This window comes from Ranitomeya imitator, chromosome 3, assembly GCF_032444005.1.
Source record: "Ranitomeya imitator isolate aRanImi1 chromosome 3, aRanImi1.pri, whole genome shotgun sequence".
Lineage (NCBI taxonomy): Eukaryota > Metazoa > Chordata > Amphibia > Anura > Dendrobatidae > Ranitomeya > Ranitomeya imitator.
In genome coordinates, this window is record NC_091284.1 from 650,689,855 (window position 1) to 650,716,179 (window position 26,325).

At 46.8% G+C, this 26,325-nt stretch overlaps 2 protein-coding genes across 4 annotated transcripts in view; one reads left to right on the plus strand and one right to left on the minus strand.

Moving 5' to 3' along the window:
• Positions 1 to 12,324, minus strand: part of MTRF1 (mitochondrial translation release factor 1) — a 59,268-nt gene extending 46,944 nt beyond the window's left edge. Inside the window, exons 1-2 of one of the 2 annotated variants that reach the window (XM_069758213.1) lie at positions 12,114 to 12,324; positions 11,482 to 11,893 (exon numbers count right to left, since the gene is read on the minus strand). In XM_069758213.1, the coding sequence (XP_069614314.1) occupies positions 11,482 to 11,875 (394 nt within the window). In that variant the 5' untranslated portion in view covers positions 11,876 to 11,893; positions 12,114 to 12,324. Of the gene's footprint in view, positions 1 to 11,481; positions 11,894 to 12,113 lie in introns of those variants that run through there. The other variant, XM_069758214.1, reaches the window with a different exon arrangement.
• A 39-nt stretch (positions 12,325 to 12,363) lies between these two features.
• Positions 12,364 to 26,325, plus strand: part of NAA16 (N-alpha-acetyltransferase 16, NatA auxiliary subunit) — a 71,171-nt gene continuing 57,209 nt past the window's right edge. The window contains exons 1-6 of one of the 2 annotated variants that reach the window (XM_069758211.1): positions 12,364 to 12,574; positions 19,610 to 19,694; positions 21,367 to 21,471; positions 22,513 to 22,670; positions 23,035 to 23,169; positions 25,780 to 25,933. In XM_069758211.1, the coding sequence (XP_069614312.1) occupies positions 12,521 to 12,574; positions 19,610 to 19,694; positions 21,367 to 21,471; positions 22,513 to 22,670; positions 23,035 to 23,169; positions 25,780 to 25,933 (691 nt within the window). In that variant the 5' untranslated portion in view covers positions 12,364 to 12,520. The remainder of the gene's footprint in view (positions 12,575 to 19,609; positions 19,695 to 21,366; positions 21,472 to 22,512; positions 22,671 to 23,034; positions 23,170 to 25,779; positions 25,934 to 26,325) is intronic. The other variant, XM_069758212.1, reaches the window with a different exon arrangement.

Genomic DNA, 26,325 nt, shown 5'->3' on the forward strand with positions numbered 1-26,325 from the left:
TTTGTCACTTATTGCGCCCCTTACAGCTCTATTTAGCCATATTGGTTTCCTCCTATTGCTAGTATGTTTATTCCCATACGGTATATACTGTGCACAGGTCCTATCCAGGATGCTAATGTCTCCCATTTTCTTTGTGTATTTTTATGTCTCAGGATATCATCCCGGATCATCTCTCATCCGTTGGAAATTTGCCCTCCTGAAGTTTAGTGTTCTTGTAACCCCTCTACTACACATCTTATTAAAGGATACATGAAAACTTATTTTGTGATCACTATTCCCCAAGTGACCCCCAACCCTTATATTTGCTATGCGGTCTGGCCTGTTGGTTAATATTAGGTCTAGCAGTGCCCCCCTTCTTGTTGGGTCCTGAACCAGTTGTGAAAGGTAATTGTCTCTCATAGTTGTCAAAAACCGATTACCTTTGCTGGAACTGCAGGTTTCTGTTCCCCAATCTATTTCAGGGTAGTTGAAGTCCCCCATAATAATGACTTCTCCTTGAGTCGCAGCTTCATCTATTTGCTTTAAGAGGATATTCTCTGTTGCTTCCATTATTTTTGGAGACTTATAACAAACCCCTATCAGTAAATTTATTATTTTTCCCTCTCCCCTTATCTCCACCCACAGAGACTCTACATTTTCATTAGATTCACCTATATTATCACGCAGGATGGGTTTTAAGGATGATTTTACATATAGACACACCCCTCCCCCTCGCTTATCTGTTCGGTCATTTCTGAACAGACTATAACTCTGCAAGTTAACAGCCCAGTCATGGCTCTCATCCAGCCACGTTTCAGATATCCCCACCATGTCATAATTATGCTCCAACAACATTAATTCTAATTCCTCCATTTTGTTGGCGAGGCTTCTGGCATTACTATAAATGCACTTTATGTATCTCTCTGCACCTCTATTCTTTCCTAAATTATTAATTGATCTAACCCCACCCCCCCATGCCACCGCCACCCCCAACTTCCTTATTTGTGCCAAGGTCTCTATCTGCACTATCTTCCCCTCCTATAAAATGAATACCCTCCCCCCATTCCCTTGTTTAAACACTCCTCCAACCTTCTAGCCATTTTCTCCCCCAGCACAGCTGCACCTTCCCCATTGAGGTGCAGCCCGTCCCTAGCGTAGAACCTGTAGCCAACTGAGAAGTCGTCCCAGTTCTGCAGCAACCCAAACCCCTCCTTCCTACACCAATTCTTGAGCCACTTATTAACCTCCCTAATCTCCCGTTGCCTCTCTGGCGTGGCACAGGCAGTATTTTGGAAAATACCACGTTAGAGGTCCTTGCTTTCAGCCTAATTCCCTGAAGTCGTTTTTAAAGGACCTTCCACCTACCTCTTTGTAATTTGTACCAATGTGCACCATGACCGCTGGGTCACCATGGAGGCTGGATCGGTTCAGAAGAACGTTCTCCCCTGGAGGTGGGCTCGTGACCTGCCTTGCTCTTCAGGCTGGTCCTCTTGCTTGCCCAACTACCACTACTACGTCCCTTGAACAAGGACAATGGTGTGCACTCTGGTCAAGGACACGGAGGTGCTGGTAAAACAGACCGTGTGGGGTCCTGTTTAGGGTGAGCCGCAGCATATAAAGAACTCCTTATAATGGACATCCCGCGCTCAGCTGTGCTGTCCTGGATTGGAGGACAGCACAGCTGGGCGCGGGTTGCGCCGCTGACCCCCGGACACAGGACAGAGCAGGACAGCTCCACATGCTGCGGCTCACCCTAAACAGGACCCCTCTACCTATACCACAGGAGCAATTATTGGACCCACTATAAGGTTATGCCTTAAAAGAACCATTGTCTTGCCTTCTATCACTGCCACTCCAATGTCTGTGTATCAAAAGAGTTAAGTAACCCCATGAATAAGACCCGGGAGGGTCGAAACGTCGGGTTTCTATCTACGAATTATCACAGTGGCAATTGTTGACTTGTTTTCTTGAATAAATCTGGCATATACCTTTTTGCATCATACCAGTTTTCGAGTGTGCGGTATTTTTTCTTCTACTACTACGTCCCTGGCGATGGCCCTGCTGGCAATGCTGTAATGGCTCCTGTGTTGGCTGCTACTGTGGTAGCTGCTGCTGTGGTGGCTGCTGCAGAAATGCCACCATAACCCTGGGCACATCCTGTGTTATACTGAGATGGCCCAGGCCACCTCCATCCGGCCCCATATTTCTGGCCTTTGAATCCGGTATGCTGTGAGCAGAGAGCCTCAGCTAGCCCCACACAGACCCAGATGGCCGCTGTAGCTTCTGTCGCGCTTAGGCTATGTGCACACGATGCGGATTTTGCTGTGGATCCGCAGCGTTTCCCATGAGTTTACAGTACAATGTAAACCTATGGGAAACCAAAAACGCTGTGCCCATGCTGCAGAAAAAAACGCGCGGAAACGCAGCGTTTTATTTTCCGCAGCATGTCAATTCTTTTTGCTCCAATAGAAACCTGCAGATATAAATCCGCAGCGGAATCCGCAATAGAAAACGCGATAAATCCACAGTAAAAACCGCAGCGGTTTTCCCCTGTGGATTTATGAAATCTGCTGCGGAAAAATCCGCAGAGGAGCTCTATACGTGTGCACATACCCTAAGTCACCGGGACGCGCCGGATATCTGCCCCGCGCAGACCCAGGCAGCATCGCTTTCTGGCAGACTCGTCGTTAGCGTGCGCCGGCATCTCACCAGCACACCCCGTACGTGCGCAGACCCGGATGCGAGCCCCGACGCACCTCACCGGGGGGCTCCTGCAACCCCTGCGCCTCGTGTCGGTGAGACTTTGCCCCAAGAGGTCTCTGCCTGCACAGCGTTGCACCAACCTCCCGGCAGGTGTTACCTCACCCTCCAGATCCTGGCTAAATAAAGTACCGCTCTTCTTCTTAGGTTCTCACAAGGACAGGAAACCAAAACTGATGAGGAGGTTTCGGTAGGTTTCCTATCCTTGATGGGAGGATACCCTCTCCGCTAACAGGTGGTGCCGTCATGGGAAAAGGGGAAAATACCGGATTACGTACCGGTAATGCTCTTTTATAGAGCCCACGACAGCACCCACTAGAGAGAGGGGATCCGCCCCTAGGAACAGGAAACCTACAGAGAGATAAAAGGGGCGGCCCCCCCTCGCTCCTCAGTTGTTTTACAGAGAATAGGAGGAACCGCCGCCAGGTTTTAGTTAACAGGTTCGGGTATATCCATATATATATACATATTTACAACCTCATTATATCTTTCTAATATTTACACCTCACCAAACAAGCACCATGTGCAACTATATACAGAAAAGGGAGGGATGTGAACGGGTGCTGTCGTGGGCTCTATAAAAGAGCATTACCGGTACGTAATCCGGTATTTTCTATTCGCCACGACAGCACCCACTAGAGAGAATTGCAGAGACTATAGACTGGGTGGGTTTACTGAGTCAAGGACCGATACACCAAAAGTTAGATCAGAAGCAGAGGATAGATCTAATCTATAATGCTTATAGAAGGTATTCGGTGAAGACCAAGTTGCAGCCTTACATATAAGGTCTATTGGCACATTTGCCCTTTCTGCCCAGGAAGTCGACAAGGCTCTTGTAGAGTGCGCTCCCACATGCATTGGAGGATCTTTCCCTCCGGCCTTATACGCCAAGATTATTGCCTCTCTGATCCAGCGAGATAATGTGTTCTTTGTGACTCCGGCACCCTTGGTTTTACCCTGAAAAGACACAAAGAGAGCCCTACTCTTCCTCCAGTCCCTAGTTCTCTCTAAATAGGCTAAGACAGTCCTTTTTACGTCTAGGGTGTGAAGTCTTTCTTCTTCTGGAGTTGAGTGGTTCTCATAAAAGGTAGGTAACTGGATCTCCTGGGATCTATGAAAGGTAGAAGCCACCTTAGGGAGATAACAAGGATCTGTTTTTAAAAGTACCCTATCTGATGTTACCACAAAAAAGGGAGGATCTATAGATAAAGCATGAAGATCACTTACTCTTCTAGCAGAAACTAATGCCACTAATAATACCGTTTTTAAAGAAATATTTTTTAGTGAGGCTGCATGGAGAGGCTCAAAAGGTGATTGAGTCAATGCATTTAGGACTATTGATAGATCCCACTGAGGGACCCGAGGTATGCTAATTGGTCTCGATCTCTCACAGGCAGATATAAACCGAGATATCCATTTATTACCTGCTACATCAAAATTAAAAAGAGCTCCTAAGGCTGACACCTGCACTTTCAGAGTGCTTACAGAGAGTCCTAATTCCAGACCTTTTTGTAGAAATTCCAATATTGGAAATATAGGAATATCAGCGGAAAGTTGTGTAGTATGGAATTGAAGGAATTTCCTCCAAATTCTGACATAAATCCTGGTAGTTGAGGGTTTTCTACTTTTCATCAGAGTATCTATTAACCCACTAGAAAACCCCCTGAGATTTAGTAACTGCCTTTCAAACTCCATGCAGTTAAATTCATGCCTTTTGCCTGAGGATGAAGGAACGGACCCTGAGAGAGCAGGTCCTTGGATTGAGGCAGAATCCACGGGTCCGACACTGACATCGCCCTCAGCCATGAGAACCATGGCCTTTTGGGCCAGAATGGGGCTATTAATAGAATTCTTGTTCCTTCTTCTCTTATTTTTCTTATTACCAAAGGTAGTAGATTCAATGGAGGAAAAGCATATGCCAGGTCGAAAGTCCAGGGCACTTGGAGGGCATCGAGTATGTCCGGCTTGTCCTCTCTGTTTAGAGAGGCAAACATCCTGACCTGTCGGTTGGCTCTTGTGGCAAACAAGCCTATTTGAGGAATACCCCATTGCGCTGTTATCATTTTGAAAATTTTTCTGTTTAGCATCCATTCCCCTTGATGAAGGGTGTGACGGCTCAGAAAATCGGCACGAAAGTTGTCTGTGCCCCTGATGTGAACTGCTGATAGTGATAGCAGATGACCTTCGGCTAATTCCATGATGTCTGATGCCAGCTGCCTGAGTCTGTCCGACCGCGTACCTCCTTGATGGTTTAAGTAAGCTACTGCCGTGGTGTTGTCGGAGAACACTCTTGTGTGAGAGCCGCTGAGCTGAGGAAGAAAGTGAAGTAGGGAATAATATATTGCCCTCAACTCTTTGACATTTGAAGAACTATCTAGTTCCGAACTAGACCAAAGATCCTGAACCCACTGATCCTTAAAATGTGCCCCCCAGCCTTTAGGACCAGCATCTGTGGTCACTATACTAGAGGGGGAAATTATCCAGAGAACCCCTTTTGAAAGGTTTTTCTGATTTAACCACCACCTAAGGGAGTGTAATACTTCCGTTGTTAGATAAACTGTTCTATCCAGACAGCCTCTATTCTTAATGTCCTCCTCTAATATAAATTTTTGTAGAGGCCTAGTATGAGCCTGTGCCCACTGGACCGCAGGGATACACGATGTCAGAGAACCTAGTAATGACATGCTCTGTCTGAGTGACATACTACGATTTTCTATTGCTAAAGATACCTTATCAACTATGGAGATTTTCTTATCCTCAGGCAGCTTACAAATCTGGTCAGCTGAATCTAGAAGGAGCCCTAGGAATTTCTGACACTTAACCGGCTGAAGTCTAGATTTTTCCCAATTAACCAGCCACCCCAGGGATTGTAAGGAAACCACTACTTCCCGTAACCTCTGCTCACACTGTAGGGGGTCTTTACCCACAATCAATAGGTCATCTAGATATGGAATGACTAAAGTATCTTTTACTCTTAGGAAAGACATAACTTCCAATAGCAATTTTGTGAAAACCCTTGGGGCCATGGATAATCCGAAGGGCATCGCCTTATATTGTAGATGACGAATTTGTCCCTCTATACAGACTGCTACCCGAAGGAACTGCTGGAATAAATGATGTATAGGAATATGATAGTAAGCATCCTTAAGATCCAATACTACCATGTAACAGTTTGGAAATAAATTCTTTATGGCTGAACGAATGGATTCCATTTTGAATGTTTTAGGCCTTATAAAGGAGTTCAGCTTTCTTAAATTAATTATGGTTCTGAAAGAGCCATCCGGCTTATTAATCAGAAACAAGGGAGAATAAAATCCCCTCCCCCTCTGGGAAGATGGGACTTCCACTAGGACTTGTTTGCGTAGGAGGGTTTTAACCTCTGTTTCAAGTGCCTCTTGCTGAGGCCTGGATCTTAAGGTGGTAAGGAGGAAGGAGTCCGGTGGAGTTCTAATAAAGTCTAATGTGAGGCCTGAAGATATTAATTTAATGGCCCAAGTATTTATTGTTATCTCTTCCCATTGTTGCCTAAATTGTTTTAATCTTCCACCCACTGGAGGAATATAATTACTGGAATTTGTCGGCTGGCTTGAATGGACGTTTATTAAACAGGTTTCCTTTTTGTTTAAAATCCTTATTGTTCCATCTGTCTCTGAAGCCTCCCTTCTTTCCGAATGGTGGCTTCCTGAAGGCCCTTCTGTAAGATGGAACAAAGGGATTAGGGAATCCTTTTTTCCTTTCACCTGCCTTCTTGAGTATATCGTCAAGGACTGTTCCAAATAGGTACTCACCCTGACAGGGTATGGCACATAATTTTGATCTAGATTGGGCATCTCCTTTCCAGTTTTTTAGCCATAAAGCCCGCCTAGCCGTGTTGGAGATATTAGCTGTTCTGGCCGCCAGACGTAGGGAGTCAATAGAGGCATCCGATATAAAGGCAGCCGCACCCTTGATCAAAGGGATAGACGCTCGTAACTTCTCCCTGGATACACCATTTTTAATATTTTGCTCCAGCTGATCCAGCCAGACTAACATTGATCTGCCAGTACATGTGGCTGCAATTGCCGGTTTGAATGCCGTGACACAGGCCTCCCACGATTTTTTAAGCAGCGCATCTGATTTTCGGTCCATGGGATCTGTTAAGGAACCTGCATCTTCCACGGGCAAGGAGAACCGGCGAGATGTAGATGCAACTGCAGCATCGACCTTTGGTATTTTGGTCCATGTACTTAAATCTTCGTCATCAAATGGGTAGCGCCTTTTACAGGGTATTGGTACAAAACCTTTTTGACCTTTACCCCATTCCTTTTTAACGAGGTCCTTTATGGCCTGGTTTATTGGAAACACGTGGCCTTTCCGTTGGGAAAGACCAGCAAACATGATTTCCTGTGGTGTTTGGGGTTCTTTTGACTCCGATACCCCCATCGTATTTCTCACCGATTTAACCAAGTTGTTTATGCCTTCAGTTGGAAAGCAAACAAAGTCTTCTTCCCCTGAAGAATCAGACAGTTGAGAGACCTCAGAGTCGACCTCCCCGCTCTCTGCTGACGTGTCGGCTCTAGGTGAGGATACTCTTCTTTTCTTTTTCTCGGTATTAATCGAGGAAGAACCGCCTCCTAACGACTGAAGTTCTTCCCTAATTATAAGCCGTATCTCGTTCATTTTCACCGATTCCTCCTGCCGTAAGGTGTTATCTATACATGCCTGACATAGACTCTTAGTATAGGAGTCAGGCAGGGGTTCGGTACATATAGCACATTGTTTGTGCTTACTCTTTCCCGTCCTTTTTGCCTAAAATAATACAAGCAAAGGAATCAATATATACTTCAGTGAAGTATGCGTACACTCACCCAGCGTATTAATTTTACCGGCTGCGGGGTTGCCTTAGTTTGGGATGTGGAACGGGATGATTTTCTTCCCGATTTATCAGTGGAGTCACTTAACTTAAAGTGTCCACTGCTGTTTTTCCTGGTTTCGCTACTAGGTACTAGTGGCTCTTCCATGGAGTGCACACGGACCTCCTCTTGGGATGACATAATGCACACTGACTGCACTTCTCATCCTGACTTTTATAGTGTAGCCACTCCTGCATACATCCCCATCCTGTTTTTTTTTTTTTTTTTTTTTTTACTCACAAGACCGGCATCCAGACGCTGGGATCGCATGGGGGAATCCAATATGGCGGTTCCCCCGGAAATGGTACTCTGACACCGCGACCCCGGAAGTTCAAGCTTCCTTCCATGGGACGCCGACGCTACTGCGCATGCGCCCGCGTCTCTGCAAACCGGAAGCGCTCTCAGCGCTGCTTCCCACCATGTCGCCTCTTACCTCTGGAGGGAACGGAGGGAAGATTCCCCAGGGATACCACACCGCTGCTCAGCTCCACTCAGGAGGGCATTCCACAGGTATCCACACTGCGCCGTGCCTTTCATTAGTACTTACCCAACGGTGTCCCAGCAGGGAGACCGTTGGTACCTTCAGGCTTCCCTGTCAGCCGCACCAGATGAGGGGGGAGCCCGCAGGAACATTCCCCCGACACTGTCTACCTGCTCTGGGACCCCTGTCGCTCAGCAGAGTCGATACAGGCGGTAGCCCAGGCAGGTCTTCCTCTTCTTAGCCATAGAGTTCTTCTCTGTGGGTTCCCTTCTAGGAACAGGAAACCAACTGAGGAGCGAGGGGGGGCCGCCCCTTTTATCTCTCTGTAGGTTTCCTGTTCCTAGGGGCGGATCCCCTCTCTCTAGTGGGTGCTGTCGTGGCGAATAGAAAATTCCACTATTCATGGAAAGTAAAGTAAAACCCTTGCCTGAACGATCAGATCCAAACTGACATTTTGCTATGTTGTGTGACATAACCTGAACCAGGGGCTGCAGCTACGCAGACTAGTAATCACGCAGATGCCCAACATAATCACAGCTTTCCAGTGTAAACTTTACTTATAGGACAATCTTGCTCACTTTCCTGTTTGTCAGAGCATCTTGGCCTCAGTTCCGAGTGCTTTTTCATGCGTTCGACTGGCTACCAAAGTGCATCAGATAATTAATGGGTTTGATGGCCACTTTAGAACACAACACTCCAGCTTTGAAATCTTTGCCAATCCTTTTGATGTGGACGTTCACAGTGCACCCCACCACTTTCAGATGGAGTAGATATTCAGTGCGACAATGGCCTGAGAACAAAGTACAGGGAGGCTGAAACTGAGGATTTTTACCGTCTGCTGCCCCTGCTTTGATGCCACAGCTCCAACTTCATGCTGCCCGTATTCTATGTTTGGAAGTACCTATCTTTGCAAACAGATGATTTCAAAACAAGATTGAGCCCAGATCACGCATCACCGATGACATCCTCCACACTGTTTTAAGTATTACTACAGCACAAGACCTAAAACCAGACAGGCACACTGACCACGGAAAACTGGTGTCATATCTCGCCAGAAAACAAAATAGGTAAGCATTTTAAAAAAATACAATAAAATGTATTTTTTGCCATGAACTCTAGTTTATACATTTTACCGTGCATTTGAATGGTTGTGCTTACATTTTGTTTAGTGTTTGTTGATATTTTCAGAACATGATCAATAGATGTGATATGGTGTCAGGCTATTTAACAATATGGTAATGAGCAGTTACATTTATACGTTCTTAGCGCTCGTGCAGATATTCATGCAACACGGCCCGAACAGGGACTGCAATGCACTGACTGGCCTCAGGTCATGACATCCTCATAGAAATACATGACGCTACGACCACTGCCAATCCGTGCATTGCAGACCATGCCCGGACGGTATTTCACAGATGTCTTACAAGCAACCCTTTGAAGGCAACCATAATGCTGATTTGGCCTTAGGAGAAAATGAGTTTGACAACCCTGCCCTACAGAGAGAGTCAGCAGGACGGCTGCCAGGCGAGATGCATAATACTTTGTTGAAAGATAGTTGGGCCTATTATAGCGCTTAAAGGGATTTTCTCATTAAAGGGAATCTGTCAGCAGGCTTTTGCTACATAATCTGAGAGAAGCATGATGTAGTTTCCATATTCCAATCCCAATTCCAGCAATGTGTCACTTACTGGGCTGCTTGGTGCAGTTTTGATAGAATCTTTGTTGGTCTGATGTAAATGAACCTCCAAAAAAACTGTGTGTACTAATTAGTGATGAGCGAATACGCTCAGATGAGGTGTTATCCAGCATGCTAAAGGTACTGTCAAATTAAGCGACGCTGCAGTGATCTAGACAACGATGTCGATCGCTGCAGCGTCGCTGTTTGGTCGCTGGAGAGCTGTCACACAGACCGCTCTCCAGCGACCAACGATCCTAAAGTCCCCGGTTAAACATCGGGTTACTAAGCGCAGGGCCGCGCTTAGTAACCCGATGTTTACCCTGGTTACCATTGTAAAAGTAAAAAAAAAAACAAAACAAAACACTACATACTTACATTCCTGTCGCGTCCCCGGCCTCAGCTTCCCTGGTGTGTAAGGCTACGTTCACATTTGCGTCTTTGGACGCAGCGTCGTGGACGCAACGCACGAAAGACACGTAAAACGCAGGCATTTTTGACACATGCGTTCAAATATATATATATATATATATATATATATATATATATATATATATATATATATATATATATGGTCTTTTCAGTGTCTCTAATTTTTAAGTAAAGAACGCATGCGTCGTACAACGCACAACAACGCAAGTACTTGTGTCTTCTGCATTGCCAATACACTTCAATGGAGTTTTTGACGCATCGACGATGCAAGTGCGACGCATGCATTTTTCTAAAAATTTTGGACGCAGAAAAAATGCAACATATTGCGTTTGCCACGCCCTGCCAGGTGCGTCGAAAGGACGCATGCGTCACGAAATGCACCAAAACGCATGACAACGCATGCCTATGCGTCCCCAATGTTAAAGATAGGGATGCATGACACATTTGTTTTTTTACGGCGACGACGCTGCGTCCAAAGACGCGAATGTGAACGTAGCCTAAGCGCGCTTGCCGGAAAGCAGAGCGGTGACGTCACCGCTGTGCTTTGCTTTACGGCCAGCCGGCGCTGACACTGGGGGACGCAGGGAAGCTGACGCTGAGGAACGTGACAGGAATGTAAGTATGTAGTGGTTTTTTTTTTACTTTGGTAACCAGGGTAAACATCGGGTTACTAAGCGCGGCCCTGCGCTTAGTAACCCGATGCTTACCCTGGTTACCAGTGAAGACATCGCTGAATCGGTGTCACACACGCCGATCCAGCGACGAAATAAAGTCCTGGACTTTCCCCAGCGACCAACGATCTCCCAGCAGGGGCCTGATCGTTGGTCGCTGTCACACATAAACGATTTCTTTAACGATATCGTTGCTACGTCACAAAAAGCAACGATATCGTTATGTGTGAAGGTACCTTAAGTGTCTTTGGCGAGCTCGTAAAATATGTCCGAGTCCCCGGGGCTGCATGTTTCGTGGCTGTTAGGCAATCCCTACATGCAGCTGTCGGACAGCCATGAGACAAGCAGCTACGGGGACTCGGACATATTTTACGAGCTCGCCAAAGACACTGCTAGCACACGAGCATGCTGGATAACCCATTATCTGAGCACACCTGCTCATCACTAGTACTTTATAAGGACAGGCCCATTACTACCCCACTGCTGCCATCTTAGGGAAACTAAATCTACCATAATCTATTGTACCATGTGCTGTATAGAATACAGGACAGTGATAATGCAGGCGCCCTGTTTATGTCTGCATCAACTTACCAGCAAAAATGGCTTCCAGTTCTCTGACTTCACTTTCCGCTTCCTGTATTTTGTGCAGCAGGACGGCGATCGATGACAGCTCAGCGTGCCGCTGTACTAAAGTCTTGCGCTCCTCTTCTTTTAAGGTCAGGTTTAGCGTGTGACTTAGCTCCTTGTGCTCTGCGACCAATGACTGCAGGTAATTCTGTAACGTCGTGTTTTTCCATAATGCGCCAAAGCCTTGAGAGCAGGATCGTCTCGACTGAAGTCCGTGAGGGTGTAAGAATGGAGCCGTATTTCTGATGGAGGGTGATCCTGCAGAAAGAGGAGAACACTGTCCTGGCAACACAGGGGTCCGCGTATGGAGAGCGGACACCCAGCCCCTCCATAAGGCAGCGACGGACAGGCGCTTCATTGCGGCATTTTGTGGTTACTGTACAGGTCAGACAAAAACAACAAAAAAAAAATCACTTTTTTTTACCATCAGGAAAAGATTTTAATTAAAAAGAAAAAAAAAAAAACCTTGTCACAAAGTCACCATGTGACAAGGCTGTAACCGATACAGGAAGGGCTTGCGGTGTCAGTGAGGAGCCATTGCCTGCAGCAGAGCGCGGTATACCGGGCCCCTGATACCACACAGCATGTGTCCTCACCTGTGCTGCTGCCTCACAACATCACCAACCGACCACCGGCGAGTTCTGAGGTCACGGTACAGAAGACTACAACTCCCAGAATACACAGCGACGGAAGCCTCACTCTACGGAGGCCGAGAAGTGTCAATGAGGCGCGCACACACAAATGTACCTCACTATGCCCGACCCAGAGCTACCAGCATCGGCGCACACAGACGCCCCGCAGCCCGTAGCTTGGACAAATGTCATGTTACAGCCCGACTATAACACGTGATTAGGGAGAGCGAACACGTCACTGGTGTGCGCCCGGAGTCATCGCTAGGCGCAGAGGGCGCATGCGCATTTTAGTCGACTTGTAGTGCGGCCTCGGACAGAGGTGGATTCTTCGTGGAGACCCCCGAGAGGGGCGGGCTGAGCTCGGAGCCATCATGCCGGTGGTTACCCTTCCCCCCAAAGAGAACAACGTCTTTAAAAGGATCCTGGTGAGAGCCCTGCTCCTCTAATGCCTTGTAGCTGCACCACATGTCCCAGCGTGCAGCTCGTCCTGTACAGCCTTCCTGAGCGCAGTCACCTGCTGCGTCACTGACCCCAGCACACCGTGACAGCAGATGTCACCATTACGGCTCTTTACATGTCACGTGTGCAGGGGGGCTCAGGCTCCTGTGCTGTTCTGGTAGATGTGAATGAGGGGGCTGCACGGCCAAATCCTGGCTGCGACTTGCAGTCATGCAGTTATTTTAGGGCTGAGATTTTGTCGTAAAGAACACCACTATATGGCGGCCATGCTGCAGTCACGTGCTGCTAATATCTGTCAATGGCAAGTGGGGAAATCTACAGCACCCTGGAAACATCTGTGTGCTAGGAGGGAGATTGTAATGTGAGACCCCAATCTCCGTGTCACACAGAGCGTCTCTGTAGCCCGAGCCTGTGATAGCATGCCCCTGTAAATGTAATGTGAGACCCCAATCTCCGTGTCACACAGCGCGTCTCTGTAGCCCGAGCCTGTGATAGCATGCCCCTGTAAATGTAATGTGAGACCCCAATCTCCGTGTCACACAGCGCGTCTCTGTAGCCCGAGCCTGTGATAGCATGCCCCTGTAAATGTAATGTGAGACCCCAATCTCCGTGTCACACAGCGCGTCTCTGTAGCCTGAGCCTGTGATAGCATGCCCCTGTAAATGTAATGTGAGACCCCAATCTCCGTGTCACACAGCGCGTCTCTGTAGCCTGAGCCTGTGATAGCATGCCCCTGTAAATGTAATGTGAGACCCCAATCTCCGTGTCACACAGCGTGTCTCTGTAGCCTGAGCCTGTGATAGCATGCCCCTGTAAATGTAATGTAAGACCCCAATCTCCGTGTCACACAGCGCGTCTCTGTAGCCCGAGCCTGTGATAGCATGCCCCTGTAAATGTAATGTGAGACCCCAATCTCCGTGTCACACAGCGCGTCTCTGTAGCCTGAGCCTGTGATAGCATGCCCCTGTAAATGTAATGTAAGACCCCAATCTCCGTGTCACACAGCGCGTCTCTGTAGCCCGAGCCTGTGATAGCATGCCCCTGTAAATGTAATGTGAGACCCCAATCTCCGTGTCACACAGCGCGTCTCTGTAGCCTGAGCCTGTGATAGCATGCCCCTGTAAATGTAATGTAAGACCCCAATCTCCGTGTCACACAGCGCGTCTCTGTAGCCCGAGCCTGTGATAGCATGCCCCTGTAAATGTAATGTGAGACCCCAATCTCCGTGTCACACAGCGCGTCTCTGTAGCCTGAGCCTGTGATAGCATGCCCCTGTAAATGTAATGTAAGACCCCAATCTCCGTGTCACACAGCGCGTCTCTGTAGCCCGAGCCTGTGATAGAATGCCCCTGTAAATGTAATGTAAGACCCCAATCTCCGTGTCACACAGCGCGTCTCTGTAGCCTGAGCCTGTGATAGCATGCCCCTGTAAATGTAATGTGAGACCCCAATCTCCGTGTCACACAGAGCGTCTCTGTAGCCTGAGCCTGTGATAGCATGCCCCTGTAAATGTAATGTGAGACCCCAATCTCCGTGTCACACAGAGCGTCTCTGTAGCCTGAGCCTGTGATAGCATGCCCCTGTAAATGTAATGTAAGACCCCAATCTCCGTGTCACACAGCGCGTCTCTGTAGCCTGAGCCTGTGATAGCATGCCCCTGTAAATGTAATGTGAGACCCCAATCTCCGTGTCACACAGAGCGTCTCTGTAGCCCGAGCCTGTGATAGCATGCCCCTGTAAATGTAATGTGAGACCCCAATCTCCGTGTCACACAGCGCGTCTCTGTAGCCCGAGCCTGTGATAGCATGCCCCTGTAAATGTAATGTGAGACCCCAATCTCCGTGTCACACAGAGCGTCTCTGTAGCCCGAGCCTGTGATAGCATGCCCCTGTAAATGTAATGTAAGACCCCAATCTCCGTGTCACACAGAGCGTCTCTGTAGCCTGAGCCTGTGATAGCATGCCCCTGTAAATGTAATGTAAGACCCCAATCTCCGTGTCACACAGAGCGTCTCTGTAGCCTGAGCCTGTGATAGCATGCCCCTGTAAATGTAATGTAAGACCCCAATCTCCGTGTCACACAGAGCGTCTCTGTAGCCTGAGCCTGTGATAGCATGCCCCTGTAAATGTAATGTAAGACCCCAATCTCCGTGTCACACAGCGCGTCTCTGTAGCCCGAGCCTGTGATAGCATGCCCCTGTAAATGTAATGTGAGACCCCAATCTCCGTGTCACACAGCGCGTCTCTGTAGCCCGAGCCTGTGATAGAATGCCCCTGTAAATGTAATGTAAGACCCCAATCTCCGTGTCACACAGCGCGTCTCTGTAGCCTGAGCCTGTGATAGCATGCCCCTGTAAATGTAATGTGAGACCCCAATCTCCGTGTCACACAGAGCGTCTCTGTAGCCTGAGCCTGTGATAGCATGCCCCTGTAAATGTAATGTGAGACCCCAATCTCCGTGTCACACAGAGCGTCTCTGTAGCCTGAGCCTGTGATAGCATGCCCCTGTAAATGTAATGTAAGACCCCAATCTCCGTGTCACACAGCGCGTCTCTGTAGCCTGAGCCTGTGATAGCATGCCCCTGTAAATGTAATGTAAGACCCCAATCTCCGTGTCACACAGAGCGTCTCTGTAGCCCGAGCCTGTGATAGCATGCCCCTGTAAATGTAATGTAAGACCCCAATCTCCGTGTCACACAGAGCGTCTCTGTAGCCTGAGCCTGTGATAGCATGCCCCTGTAAATGTAATGTAAGACCCCAATCTCCGTGTCACACAGAGCGTCTCTGTAGCCTGAGCCTGTGATAGCATGCCCCTGTAAATGTAATGTGAGACCCCAATCTACGTGTCACACAGCGCGTCTCTGTAGCCCGAGCCTGTGATAGCATGCCCCTGTAAATGTAATGTAAGACCCCAATCTCCGTGTCACACAGAGCGTCTCTGTAGCCTGAGCCTGTGATAGCATGCCCCTGTAAATGTAATGTGAGACCCCAATCTCCGTGTCACACAGAGCGTCTCTGTAGCCTGAGCCTGTGATAGCATGCCCCTGTAAATGTAATGTAAGACCCCAATCTCCGTGTCACACAGCGCGTCTCTGTAGCCTGAGCCTGTGATAGCATGCCCCTGTAAATGTAATGTAAGACCCCAATCTCCGTGTCACACAGCGCGTCTCTGTAGCCTGAGCCTGTGATAGCATGCCCCTGTAAATGTAATGTGAGACCCCAATCTCCGTGTCACACAGAGCGTCTCTGTAGCCCGAGCCTGTGATAGCATGCCCCTGTAAATGTAATGTGAGACCCCAATCTCCGTGTCACACAGCGCGTCTCTGTAGCCCGAGCCTGTGATAGCATGCCCCTGTAAATGTAATGTGAGACCCCAATCTCCGTGTCACACAGAGCGTCTCTGTAGCCCGAGCCTGTGATAGCATGCCCCTGTAAATGTAATGTAAGACCCCAATCTCCGTGTCACACAGAGCGTCTCTGTAGCCTGAGCCTGTGATAGCATGCCCCTGTAAATGTAATGTAAGACCCCAATCTCCGTGTCACACAGAGCGTCTCTGTAGCCTGAGCCTGTGATAGCATGCCCCTGTAAATGTAATGTAAGACCCCAATCTCCGTGTCACACAGAGCGTCTCTGTAGCCTGAGCCTGTGATAGCATGCCCCTGTAAATGTAATGTAAGACCCCAATCTCCGTGTCACACAGCGCGTCTCTGTAGCCCGAGCCTGTGATAGCATGCCCCTGTAAATGTAATGTGAGACCCCAATCTCCGTGTCACACAGCGCGTCTCTGTAGCCCGAGCCTGTGATAGAATGCCCCTGTAAATGTAATGTAAGACCCCAATCTCCGTGTCACACAGCGCGTCTCTGTAGCCTGAGCCTGTGATAGCATGCCCCTGTAAATGTAATGTGAGACCCCAATCTCCGTGTCACACAGAGCGTCTCTGTAGCCTGAGCCTGTGATAGCATGCCCCTGTAAATGTAATGTGAGACCCCAATCTCCGTGTCACACAGAGCGTCTCTGTAGCCTGAGCCTGTGATAGCATGCCCCTGTAAATGTAATGTAAGACCCCAATCTCCGTGTCACACAGCGCGTCTCTGTAGCCTGAGCCTGTGATAGCATGCCCCTGTAAATGTAATGTAAGACCCCAATCTCCGTGTCACACAGAGCGTCTCTGTAGCCCGAGCCTGTGATAGCATGCCCCTGTAAATGTAATGTAAGACCCCAATCTCCGTGTCACACAGAGCGTCTCTGTAGCCTGAGCCTGTGATAGCATGCCCCTGTAAATGTAATGTAAGACCCCAATCTCCGTGTCACACAGAGCGTCTCTGTAGCCTGAGCCTGTGATAGCATGCCCCTGTAAATGTAATGTGAGACCCCAATCTACGTGTCACACAGCGCGTCTCTGTAGCCCGAGCCTGTGATAGCATGCCCCTGTAAATGTAATGTAAGACCCCAATCTCCGTGTCACACAGAGCGTCTCTGTAGCCTGAGCCTGTGATAGCATGCCCCTGTAAATGTAATGTAAGACCCCAATCTCCGTGTCACACAGAGCGTCTCTGTAGCCTGAGCCTGTGATAGCATGCCCCTGTAAATGTAATGTAAGACCCCAATCTCCGTGTCACACAGCGCGTCTCTGTAGCCCGAGCCTGTGATAGCATGCCCCTGTAAATGTAATGTGAGACCCCAATCTCCGTGTCACACAGAGCGTCTCTGTATCCCGAGCCTGTGATAGCATGCCCCTGTAAATGTAATGTAAGACCCCAATCTCCGTGTCACACAGCGCGTCTCTGTAGCCCGAGCCTGTGATAGCATGCCCCTGTAAATGTAATGTGAGACCCCAATCTCCGTGTCACACAGAGCGTCTCTGTAGCCCGAGCCTGTGATAGCATGCCCCTGTAAATGGTCCGGAACACACAGGATTGCCATAGCAGCACTCCAGTGTTTGTAGGTTTCTCAGCACTGGAGTGGCGCTTTAAATGTAAGTCCCCTGCCCCCCGCACCTTCACCGGTTTTCAGTACTGGTCCTGCGGCGCCATATTGTGAGTGCAGTTGCTGACTGGCTGGGAGATAGACGCTGCATCACAAGCTCTCAATGCAAGTCCACAAGGTTCTCATAGACTTGTATTGGAAAGTGACCTCGGCACGGCTCCATTAAACACCGGACCAGCCGGCAGATCACTTTTCACCGGTGGCCAGTAGGAGTGGTGGCAAACACAGATGAAAATGACGCAAGGTGAGTATCAGGGGGAGGGGCATACATTTTAAAGCAGCACTTCACCTGAGTGGACACCACTGGAGGTCCTGCCATATAGTTTTTTTAAAGCACCACTCAGGTGAAGTGCTGCTTTAAAATGTATGCCCCTCCCCCTGATACTCACCTTGCGTCATTTTCATCTGTGTTTGCCACCACTCCTACTTCCATGTGACGGAGCTGTGCTTTTATGCTCTGCATGCTGGTTACATTCAGCCCCACTTAGAACAGATTGCTGGAAGAGCGCCCCCTACAGATCTGATATTGATGACCTATTCTAAGACTAGGTCATCAATAACTGAGTTAGGATCTGTCTGACTTTAAAGGGGTTTTCCAGTACTAAGTTATTGATGACCTAGTCTTAGAATAGGTCATCAATATCAGATCTGTAGGGGGCGCTCTTCCAGCAATCTGTTCTAAGTGGGGCTGAATGTAACCCGCACGCAGAGCATAACAGCACAGCTCCGTCACATGGAAGCCACAGATCAGATCCGCACCTATTCCATGAATGCAGCCACCACCTAAAGACAAGTCGTCAGCATCCTTGTAGAGGATAACCGTTTCATGCTTGTCTTACTGGTGTGCGGTGGTGTCACTAAACACAAAGAGGCTATCTGATGAAGACCCCTCCGCTACCAGAGTGGCAGTCCCATCCTTTTCATGTATGTGAATAATCTCCATGTAATAATCCATTGCCTGGCTGCTGCTTATTAGCAGACCACTAGGCGTTTTTGGTTTTCTTCACCAGCTGTTGCTGTATAGACCTATTATTTCCCATCACAGTGTTTTGGATGCCAATATATCAAGTCTCGGCAACGATCTTTATGCCAGATACATCTACATCTTTATACTGTCATAATAGCCAGCTACAATCGATCAGTATTAGCCTGGCATTCAGGCTTCCCGGCTCATAGGATTGCAGACTAGATAAACTGCTATGGATGCACAAAGTAAAAAAAAATCATGCAGTCATAACACAAGTTTTGCTGCATTTTGTTTTTTGCTGCTAATTGCATCTGATTTGTCTGCAGCATTTGTTTAATTAAGTCCGTTTAATTCACCAGCAAAAAATGGAGGTAAAGGACAATGAAATCTGCTGCATTCTTTCACTTTCTCATTGCTTTTAAGGGTGAAAAAAGCTGCAAAAATGCTGAAAGAATGAACATTCTGCAGATTTAAAAAAAAACGCTGCAGTCAGAAAAAAGAAACAAGCTGTGTGCATGAGATTTCTGAAAATCTCTTAGCTTTTGCGGATACTGTAAAAAGCAGCTTGTGTTTTGCAGAAAAAAAACGCAGCAAAAAAATAAAATAAAAAAGCTTCAAAAACACCTCAAGTGAACGTGACCTTACATCTGTGAAGGTTTTTGGTTCATGGTTGTACACAAGGCTCTTCCCATTTACTGACACTTAAGGCTCTGTTCCCACAATGAGCTTTTGGCGCAGTTTTGATGCAGTGTATTCTTGTAAAGTTCCAGCAGAGTGAATGAGATCCATAGAAATCTCCTGCCCGCTGGGCTTCTATTTTACTCGGCTCTCTCAATTCGTTTCCAACAATTGCTGAGCATGTTTTCTGCATTCCCATACAAAAATGACTCGCGAGAGCCTCACAGCCGGGCCCAGTTCTGAGGTCCATTGATGAGACCCGTGTCTGTCACATTTATAGCTATTACTTTAATGTATCTGAATTTCTTTCGTTTGCTTTGTATGAAATAACCCAAAAACTTCCTCATCGCACTCTATTTTATTTTTTAGAAATGCTATGAACAAAAACAATATAAAAATGGGCTGAAATTTTGTAAGATGATCCTCTCAAATCCCCGCTTTGCTGAACATGGAGGTGAGATGCTGATACCCTGACGTGTATTTGTAAGGCATAAAATCCCAGGAATGAGGTCATGTGTCGGCTCACCACAGAAAATGGAGCCTGCTACAAGGGACCATCCCATACAGCTGGCATATCTCACACAAGAAGAAGCCAGTCCAGCAAGTCCCACTAAAATCAGATCATGACCTTCCTCTGGTGGGCAATGATGGAGGTTAAAGGGGTTGTCCTGTGAAATAATTTACCTCCTTTCCAAGGTATTGGTGACAACTTATTGATCGTGGGAGTTTGACCATTGGGCCCCCAACGATCAGCATATTGGGGAATTTTTATCTTGTTACAAAATGGAGAGGCAGGTCGGATGCCTGACCACTACTTCATTTACTCTTTACTAGATGGTGGCCCGATTCTAAAGCATCGGGTATTCTAGAATATGCATGTCCACGTAGTATATTGCCCAGCCACGTAGTATATTGGCCAGCACAGAGCCACGTAGTATATTGGCCAGCACAGAGCTACGTAGTATAGAGACTTAAAAAACAAATAAACATATACTCGCCTTCCGAAGGCCCGTTGAAAGTCCTGCTATACTCACCCTCCGCCGCCTTTTCCGCTCCTCTGGACGCTCCCGGGACCGCGCCATTGCAAGCGCCAGCTTCCACTCCCAGGGCTGGTGTGAGCAGGACCTATGATGACGTCATGGCAGGTCCTTGTCGCACACCAGTCCTGGGAGCGGAAGCTGCCGCTAGCAATGGAGCAGTCCCGGGAGCGTCCAGAGGAGCGGAAAAGGCGGCGGAGGGTGAGTATAGCAGGTTTTTTTATTTTTTTTTTTTATTATTTTTAACATGACATTTTTACTATTGATGCTGCATAGGCAGCATCAATAGTAAATAGTTGGGGACACACAGGGTTAATAGCAGCGGTAACGGAGCGCGTTACACCGCGGGCCGTTACCGCTGCCATTAACCCTTTGTGAGTGGAGGGGATTACGGAGCGGGCGCCGGGCAGTGAGTGGAGGGGAGGGACTAATCGGACTGTGGCCGTCGCTGAATGGTCGCGGCAGCCATGACAGGCAGCGGCCGAGACCAATCAGCGAACGAATAACCGTGACAGGACAGACAGACAGACGGAAGTACCCCTTAGACAATTATGTATATAGATGAGGTTCTCCGCACTAGACAGCCCCATAGCGAATGAATGGAACAGTGTTTGAGAAGCGATTAAAGTGCTCTGTTCTGCTGATTAGTGCGGGTTCCAGCAGTCGGACCTCCATCAATCTATCGGCTATCGCCCATCTTGGTGATAGCTGATAATTCGTTTTCACTGGACAACACCTTTAAGGGACGGTGTGCTTCTGCCTCCTCAAATGGCACTTTCAGTCATCAATTGCAGACATCAATTAATAGGGTCCCATAGCGGTCAGGACACAACAGGATTGATGGCGTCCTATCCGTCGAACACCTGTCCTGCAGCCAATGAGATGGCTGATGGGTGGGATTTGATCATTTCTTGTTCTTGTGGACACCACTGGAGGTCCAGCTCTGAGTTACACGTCTTCCCTTGTTTTATTACAACCCCTATTGAAGCATGCTAGAAAACAAAGCCAAAAGAAGGTATACAAAACCGCTTTCTCTTTCTTGCTTTTTCTGTTTACTGATTGATCTGTTACCATTTTTATGTTCTTCAGAAACACTGGCAATGAAGGGCTTGACTTTGAATTGTCTAGGAAAGAAAGAAGAAGCTTATGAGTTTGTGCGGAAAGGTCTACGCAACGATGTTAAGAGTCACGTCTGTATCCTTTTGAATAATTTTTTACACATTTAGTTTAAGGCTTGCTCATGCGGCCGTCGATTACGTCCTGCGAGAGAATCTGGGCCGATTATGCAAATGACATTCGGCTCAAACTGTCATAGTTTGATCCAAGTGTCCTCTTGCTGTGATCTGATCCTCTTGGATGAGAGAATCGCAGCACAGGAACAGAGCAGACGGAGAAAGTAATTTCTCCATTGCTGGCATTCACGGTAATTGGACTGCACTCTGATGGCATCCTAGTGCAGCCCAATGTACCACACTCACCTATAGACTTGTATGGGTGCACGTGATCCGAATATAGGAGCCACTCACAACATGCTGTGATTATTTTCTCACGCTGAATCAGCATGAGAAAATAATCACTGATCTGCACTGCTCCATAGTAGAACATTGGACCAAGTGCTGTCCGATAAAACCTCACGTAGCACTCGGCCGTGTTATACTCTAGTGTGAGTGAGTCTTTAGGCTGAAGCTACACGATTATTGACCAGGGCCTGTGATTTTGTATGGAATTTTAACCTCGCAGGGGTCTTCTGGTTACAGGAAGCCCCTCTCTTCAGGCGCAGTTTGTTTGTAAGAACAGTCTGGGCTTTATCCCCCCTCTCGGGTCCAGCATTGAGTCACTGCCTCTGCTTCCTATCACTTGTGGTATATGTACATTGAGTGTAGAGCATATATTCGGTATACAGCCGAATACTCCTGTATTAGGCATTCCTCATCAGTGAGTCATTAAAAAAAAAAGTGAATGATTTGGGGTTTGTTTGGAACAAGCCAATTAGTGACTCCCTTCTAACTATTTGACTGGCACTGCTTATTTATACTATGGCACAATATACCCATTACTGTACCCAGATGCTCCATACTGCAGTTTTTATGACCTGAGAGGGTAGCTATTAGGGTTATTGGGTTATTGTAGACACTAACCAGTATGACCTGCCTTGTGGGATCGGTCTTAATAGCACTCGTTGCTGTAACTAATGCACAGACATGGATTATGTTGGATTTCCTGACTATCAGACAGGTTGGCATGTCTATGGTCTTCTTCAGAGGTCTGATAAGAAGTATGAAGAAGCCATCAAGTGTTATAGGAATGCTCTGAAGCTGGACAAGGAGAATCTGCAGATACTTCGGGATCTTTCATTATTACAGATACAGATGAGGGACTTGGAAGGATATCGGGTAAGTGTGTGAGAGAGCGCCAGTCAGTAAAACCTTATGATCTTTACACAGGGCGATAATCGTCCAAACCAGCGCTCATAAGAACTTTTACTCCCAATCACTGGCTCCTGTAAATACGGCACCGATCAGATGATGACCAAATAAAACACTGATCACACAGATCTCCATAAAAACATGCCATGTGCTGCTGACAATATGCGGACCAAATAGTCATATTAACAATTTCCTGATGTCCCCCCACTGTTTGCATCAGCTAAAAATAAAGGGTCATTAAGTGAGCCTCTGTTCATGTAAACCTGCCCTTATCCTTCCAGAAGTCATACTCTTGTATACAATTGTGCTAAATGTCGTCTCTTTATAACAGGAAACAAGGTACCAGCTTCTACAACTGCGTCCTATGCAAAGGGCATCATGGATCGGCTATGCCATAGCATACCATTTACTGAAAGACTATGAAATGGCCTTAAAACTGCTTGAGGAGTTCAGGAAGACTCAGCAGGTAACGTCATATAAGTATTGAAGTCTTCTGGGAGTGGTTTGTGTCTGGAAGCCAATGTTGGGTACTTCTTCAGAGCTTCAATGATGCAGAGTAATAAATCCAGTCCTAGGTTCACTTATTGCTGGTAAACTTAAAATAGGATGCTGCACCAATATCTCATTATTAGTGATCAGCGAGAGTGCTCGGATAAGGGGTTATAGCATAAGGTGTTATCTGAGCATGCTCATGTTCTAACTAAGTGACTTCAGCGTGCTCGAATAATATGTCCAAGTCCTCATAGCTGCATGTCTCACCGCTGTTTGACAGATGCAACACAAGCGGGGATTGCCTGTGTTACGACTGTCGAACATCTGCGAGACCTACATCCTTGGGGACTCGGACACATTATTCGAGCACGCCAAAGACACTCAGCACCCGAGCATGCTCAGATAACACCTTATCCTATAACCCCTTATCCGAGCACTCTCGCTCATTATCAGTCAGTGATCTCTGTTTTGTACACTCTCATCCTACTTTTTTACTCACCTAGTTGGATTCTTTAGTCCTGTGCAGGTCCATTTCTGGCAACTACCCGGTCCTGTTGGTCATCTGTGATTTCTAAAATGGTGAAACTGGCTGGACCTGTGTTCCCAGCCAATCACTTATTGATCACTGGTCAGGTCCGGGTGATCATCAGAGGGAGACCTGCAGGGCAAATTGAGGGTGGTTATTATTTCTTCATTAGCAATAAATGTCATAATCTGAAAACTCCTTTAACCCCCATCATAAGCGGAAGATTATCCTTCCATTCTTCCAAGAGCCATAGCTGTTTGTCAATCACAGTAGCCATCTGAGGGTTTGCAATTTTGAATAACGCAGTTAATTTGACTATATACTGTACTGAATAACGGGGAAAAATATTCCTAATGCAATTAAAATGGTTTTGTCTTCACATCATAATGCAGAAAAATGATTTGGCAGTATGATTCTTCAGATTAGGATTCTGGCGATGCCAAACATACAAAATTGATTTATATTTTAGTGGAAAAAAAATCAGAACTTAAAAGAAAAAACAAATAAACCACACAAAAAAAATTCTGTTGCAGTTTTTTGAGACCTGTAAACTTTTCATTTTTCCATCCTTACATTTCCTTTTCCAGCCTATATTTTAAATAATAATAATAATTTTTATTTATATAGCGCCAACATATTCCGCAGCGCTTTACAAATTATGGAGGGGACTTGTACAGACAATAGACATTACAGCATAACAGAAATACAGTTCAAAACAGATACCAGGAGGAATGAGGGCCCTGCTCGCAAGCTTACAAACTATGAGGAAAAGGGGAGACACGAGAGGTGGATGGTAACAATTGCTTTAGTTATTCAGACCAGCCATAGTGTAAGGCTCAGGTGTTCATGTAAAGCTGCATGAACCAGTTAACTGCCTAAGTATGTAGCAGTACAGACACAGAGGCTATTAACTGCATAAAGTGAATGAGAACATGATGCGAGGAACCTGGTTGTTGTTTTTTTTTTAAATAGGCCACACAGGGATCGTTAGGTTAATGCATTGAGGCGGTAGGCCAGTCTGAACAAATGAGTTTTTAGGGTACGCTTAAAACTGTGGGGATTGGGGATTAATCGTATTAACCTAGGTAGTGCATTCCAAAGAATCGGCGCAGCACGTGTAAAGTCTTGGAGACGGGAGTGGGAGGTTCTGATTATTGAGGATTCTTTAGTCCTGTGCAGGTCCATTTCTGGCAACTACCCGGTCCTGTTGGTCATCTGTGATTTCTAAAATGGTGAAACTGGCTGGACCTGTGTTCCCAGCCAATCACTAAATGATAAATGATACCATTCGGGTTTACATATGACATTTTCATCTCAATTTGTTGCACTTTTGTTGGAAGTGTTGCCCTCCCTCCTCTCCCCCCCCCCCCCCAAAAAAAAAAAAAGTAGTTCTTGAGTTATGACTCTTTATTGCACACTTACAGCACTCTACCACATTACCAGCCATATCTCTTCACACTTGCCAGGGAGCAAAGCTGTGGAGAGGCCAGACTCTCGTGCTACCTTATACTTGAATACACGAACGCCATGACGGCACCTGGCAGACTCCATATCAGTGAAACCATTATGGTGTTCACTGTATGACACATCTAGCACTGCATGACTCGAAAGGGATAAGATCGCTAACGAAGGTGAATCATGTCGCTGCCAACGTCTTTTAGATCTGCCACAAATAAAACTATTTTAATCAATACTGCAACTTAGTAAGAGACACTTCGCTGGAATAAGGGTCTCTGCCCCTACTTCATGCTGCTCTCAGATGGGGGAGAAAAACCTTAGTAACATATACCTTTTAATAGCCCATATAATATGGCAAATTAGTGAGTTGATACTTTACCACCCAAGCAACCAGGGAGAGCCTTTCTGTATAAGAAGTATGACGTAGCATACATGTGATCACAAATCTATGTATTTGAGCCGGTTTTGTCCATGTCATGAACATACTGATGCTGTTTCTTTAGCGGTGGTGATAAAAAAAAATCTTCATAACAGAAGACCTAAAGCGTCAGTATATAGCATCCTATTGTAATGGATATTGTTGTCTTTGGTTTTTTTTAGGTACCCCCAAATAAAATTGACTATGAATATAGTGAATTAATCCTGTACCAGAACCAGGTGATGAGAGAAGCGTATCTTTTCCAAGAGGCCTTGGATCACATTGAGGCTTATGAGAAACAAATCTGTGACCAACTTCAGGTGGAAGAAATTAAAGGTACGGTAAATACTAGTGACTGTACAGTGTACCAATCTGTAGTGGCAAGTGCCATCTTTTTTGCAATCACGTGCTGGGGTAGTAGTGTGCGGGCCTCTGATGCTAATAAGCTGAATAAGATTATTAAGAAGGCAAGTTCTGCTGTGGGCTGTAATCTGGACTCTTTTGGGGAGGTAGTGGAGAGAAGAACTCTGAGAAAGTGTATGGCAATTATGAACAATAATGCACATCCACTATATGAGCTATTCATGAGACAGAAGAGCACCTTCAGTAACCGGCTTATACTTCTGAGGTGTAAGAAGGAAAAATATAGGAAATCGTTTGTGCCAACTGCCATGGGAATGTACAACAATAACATTAGGGTTAAACCACCAAGGTGAATGTCTACTTAT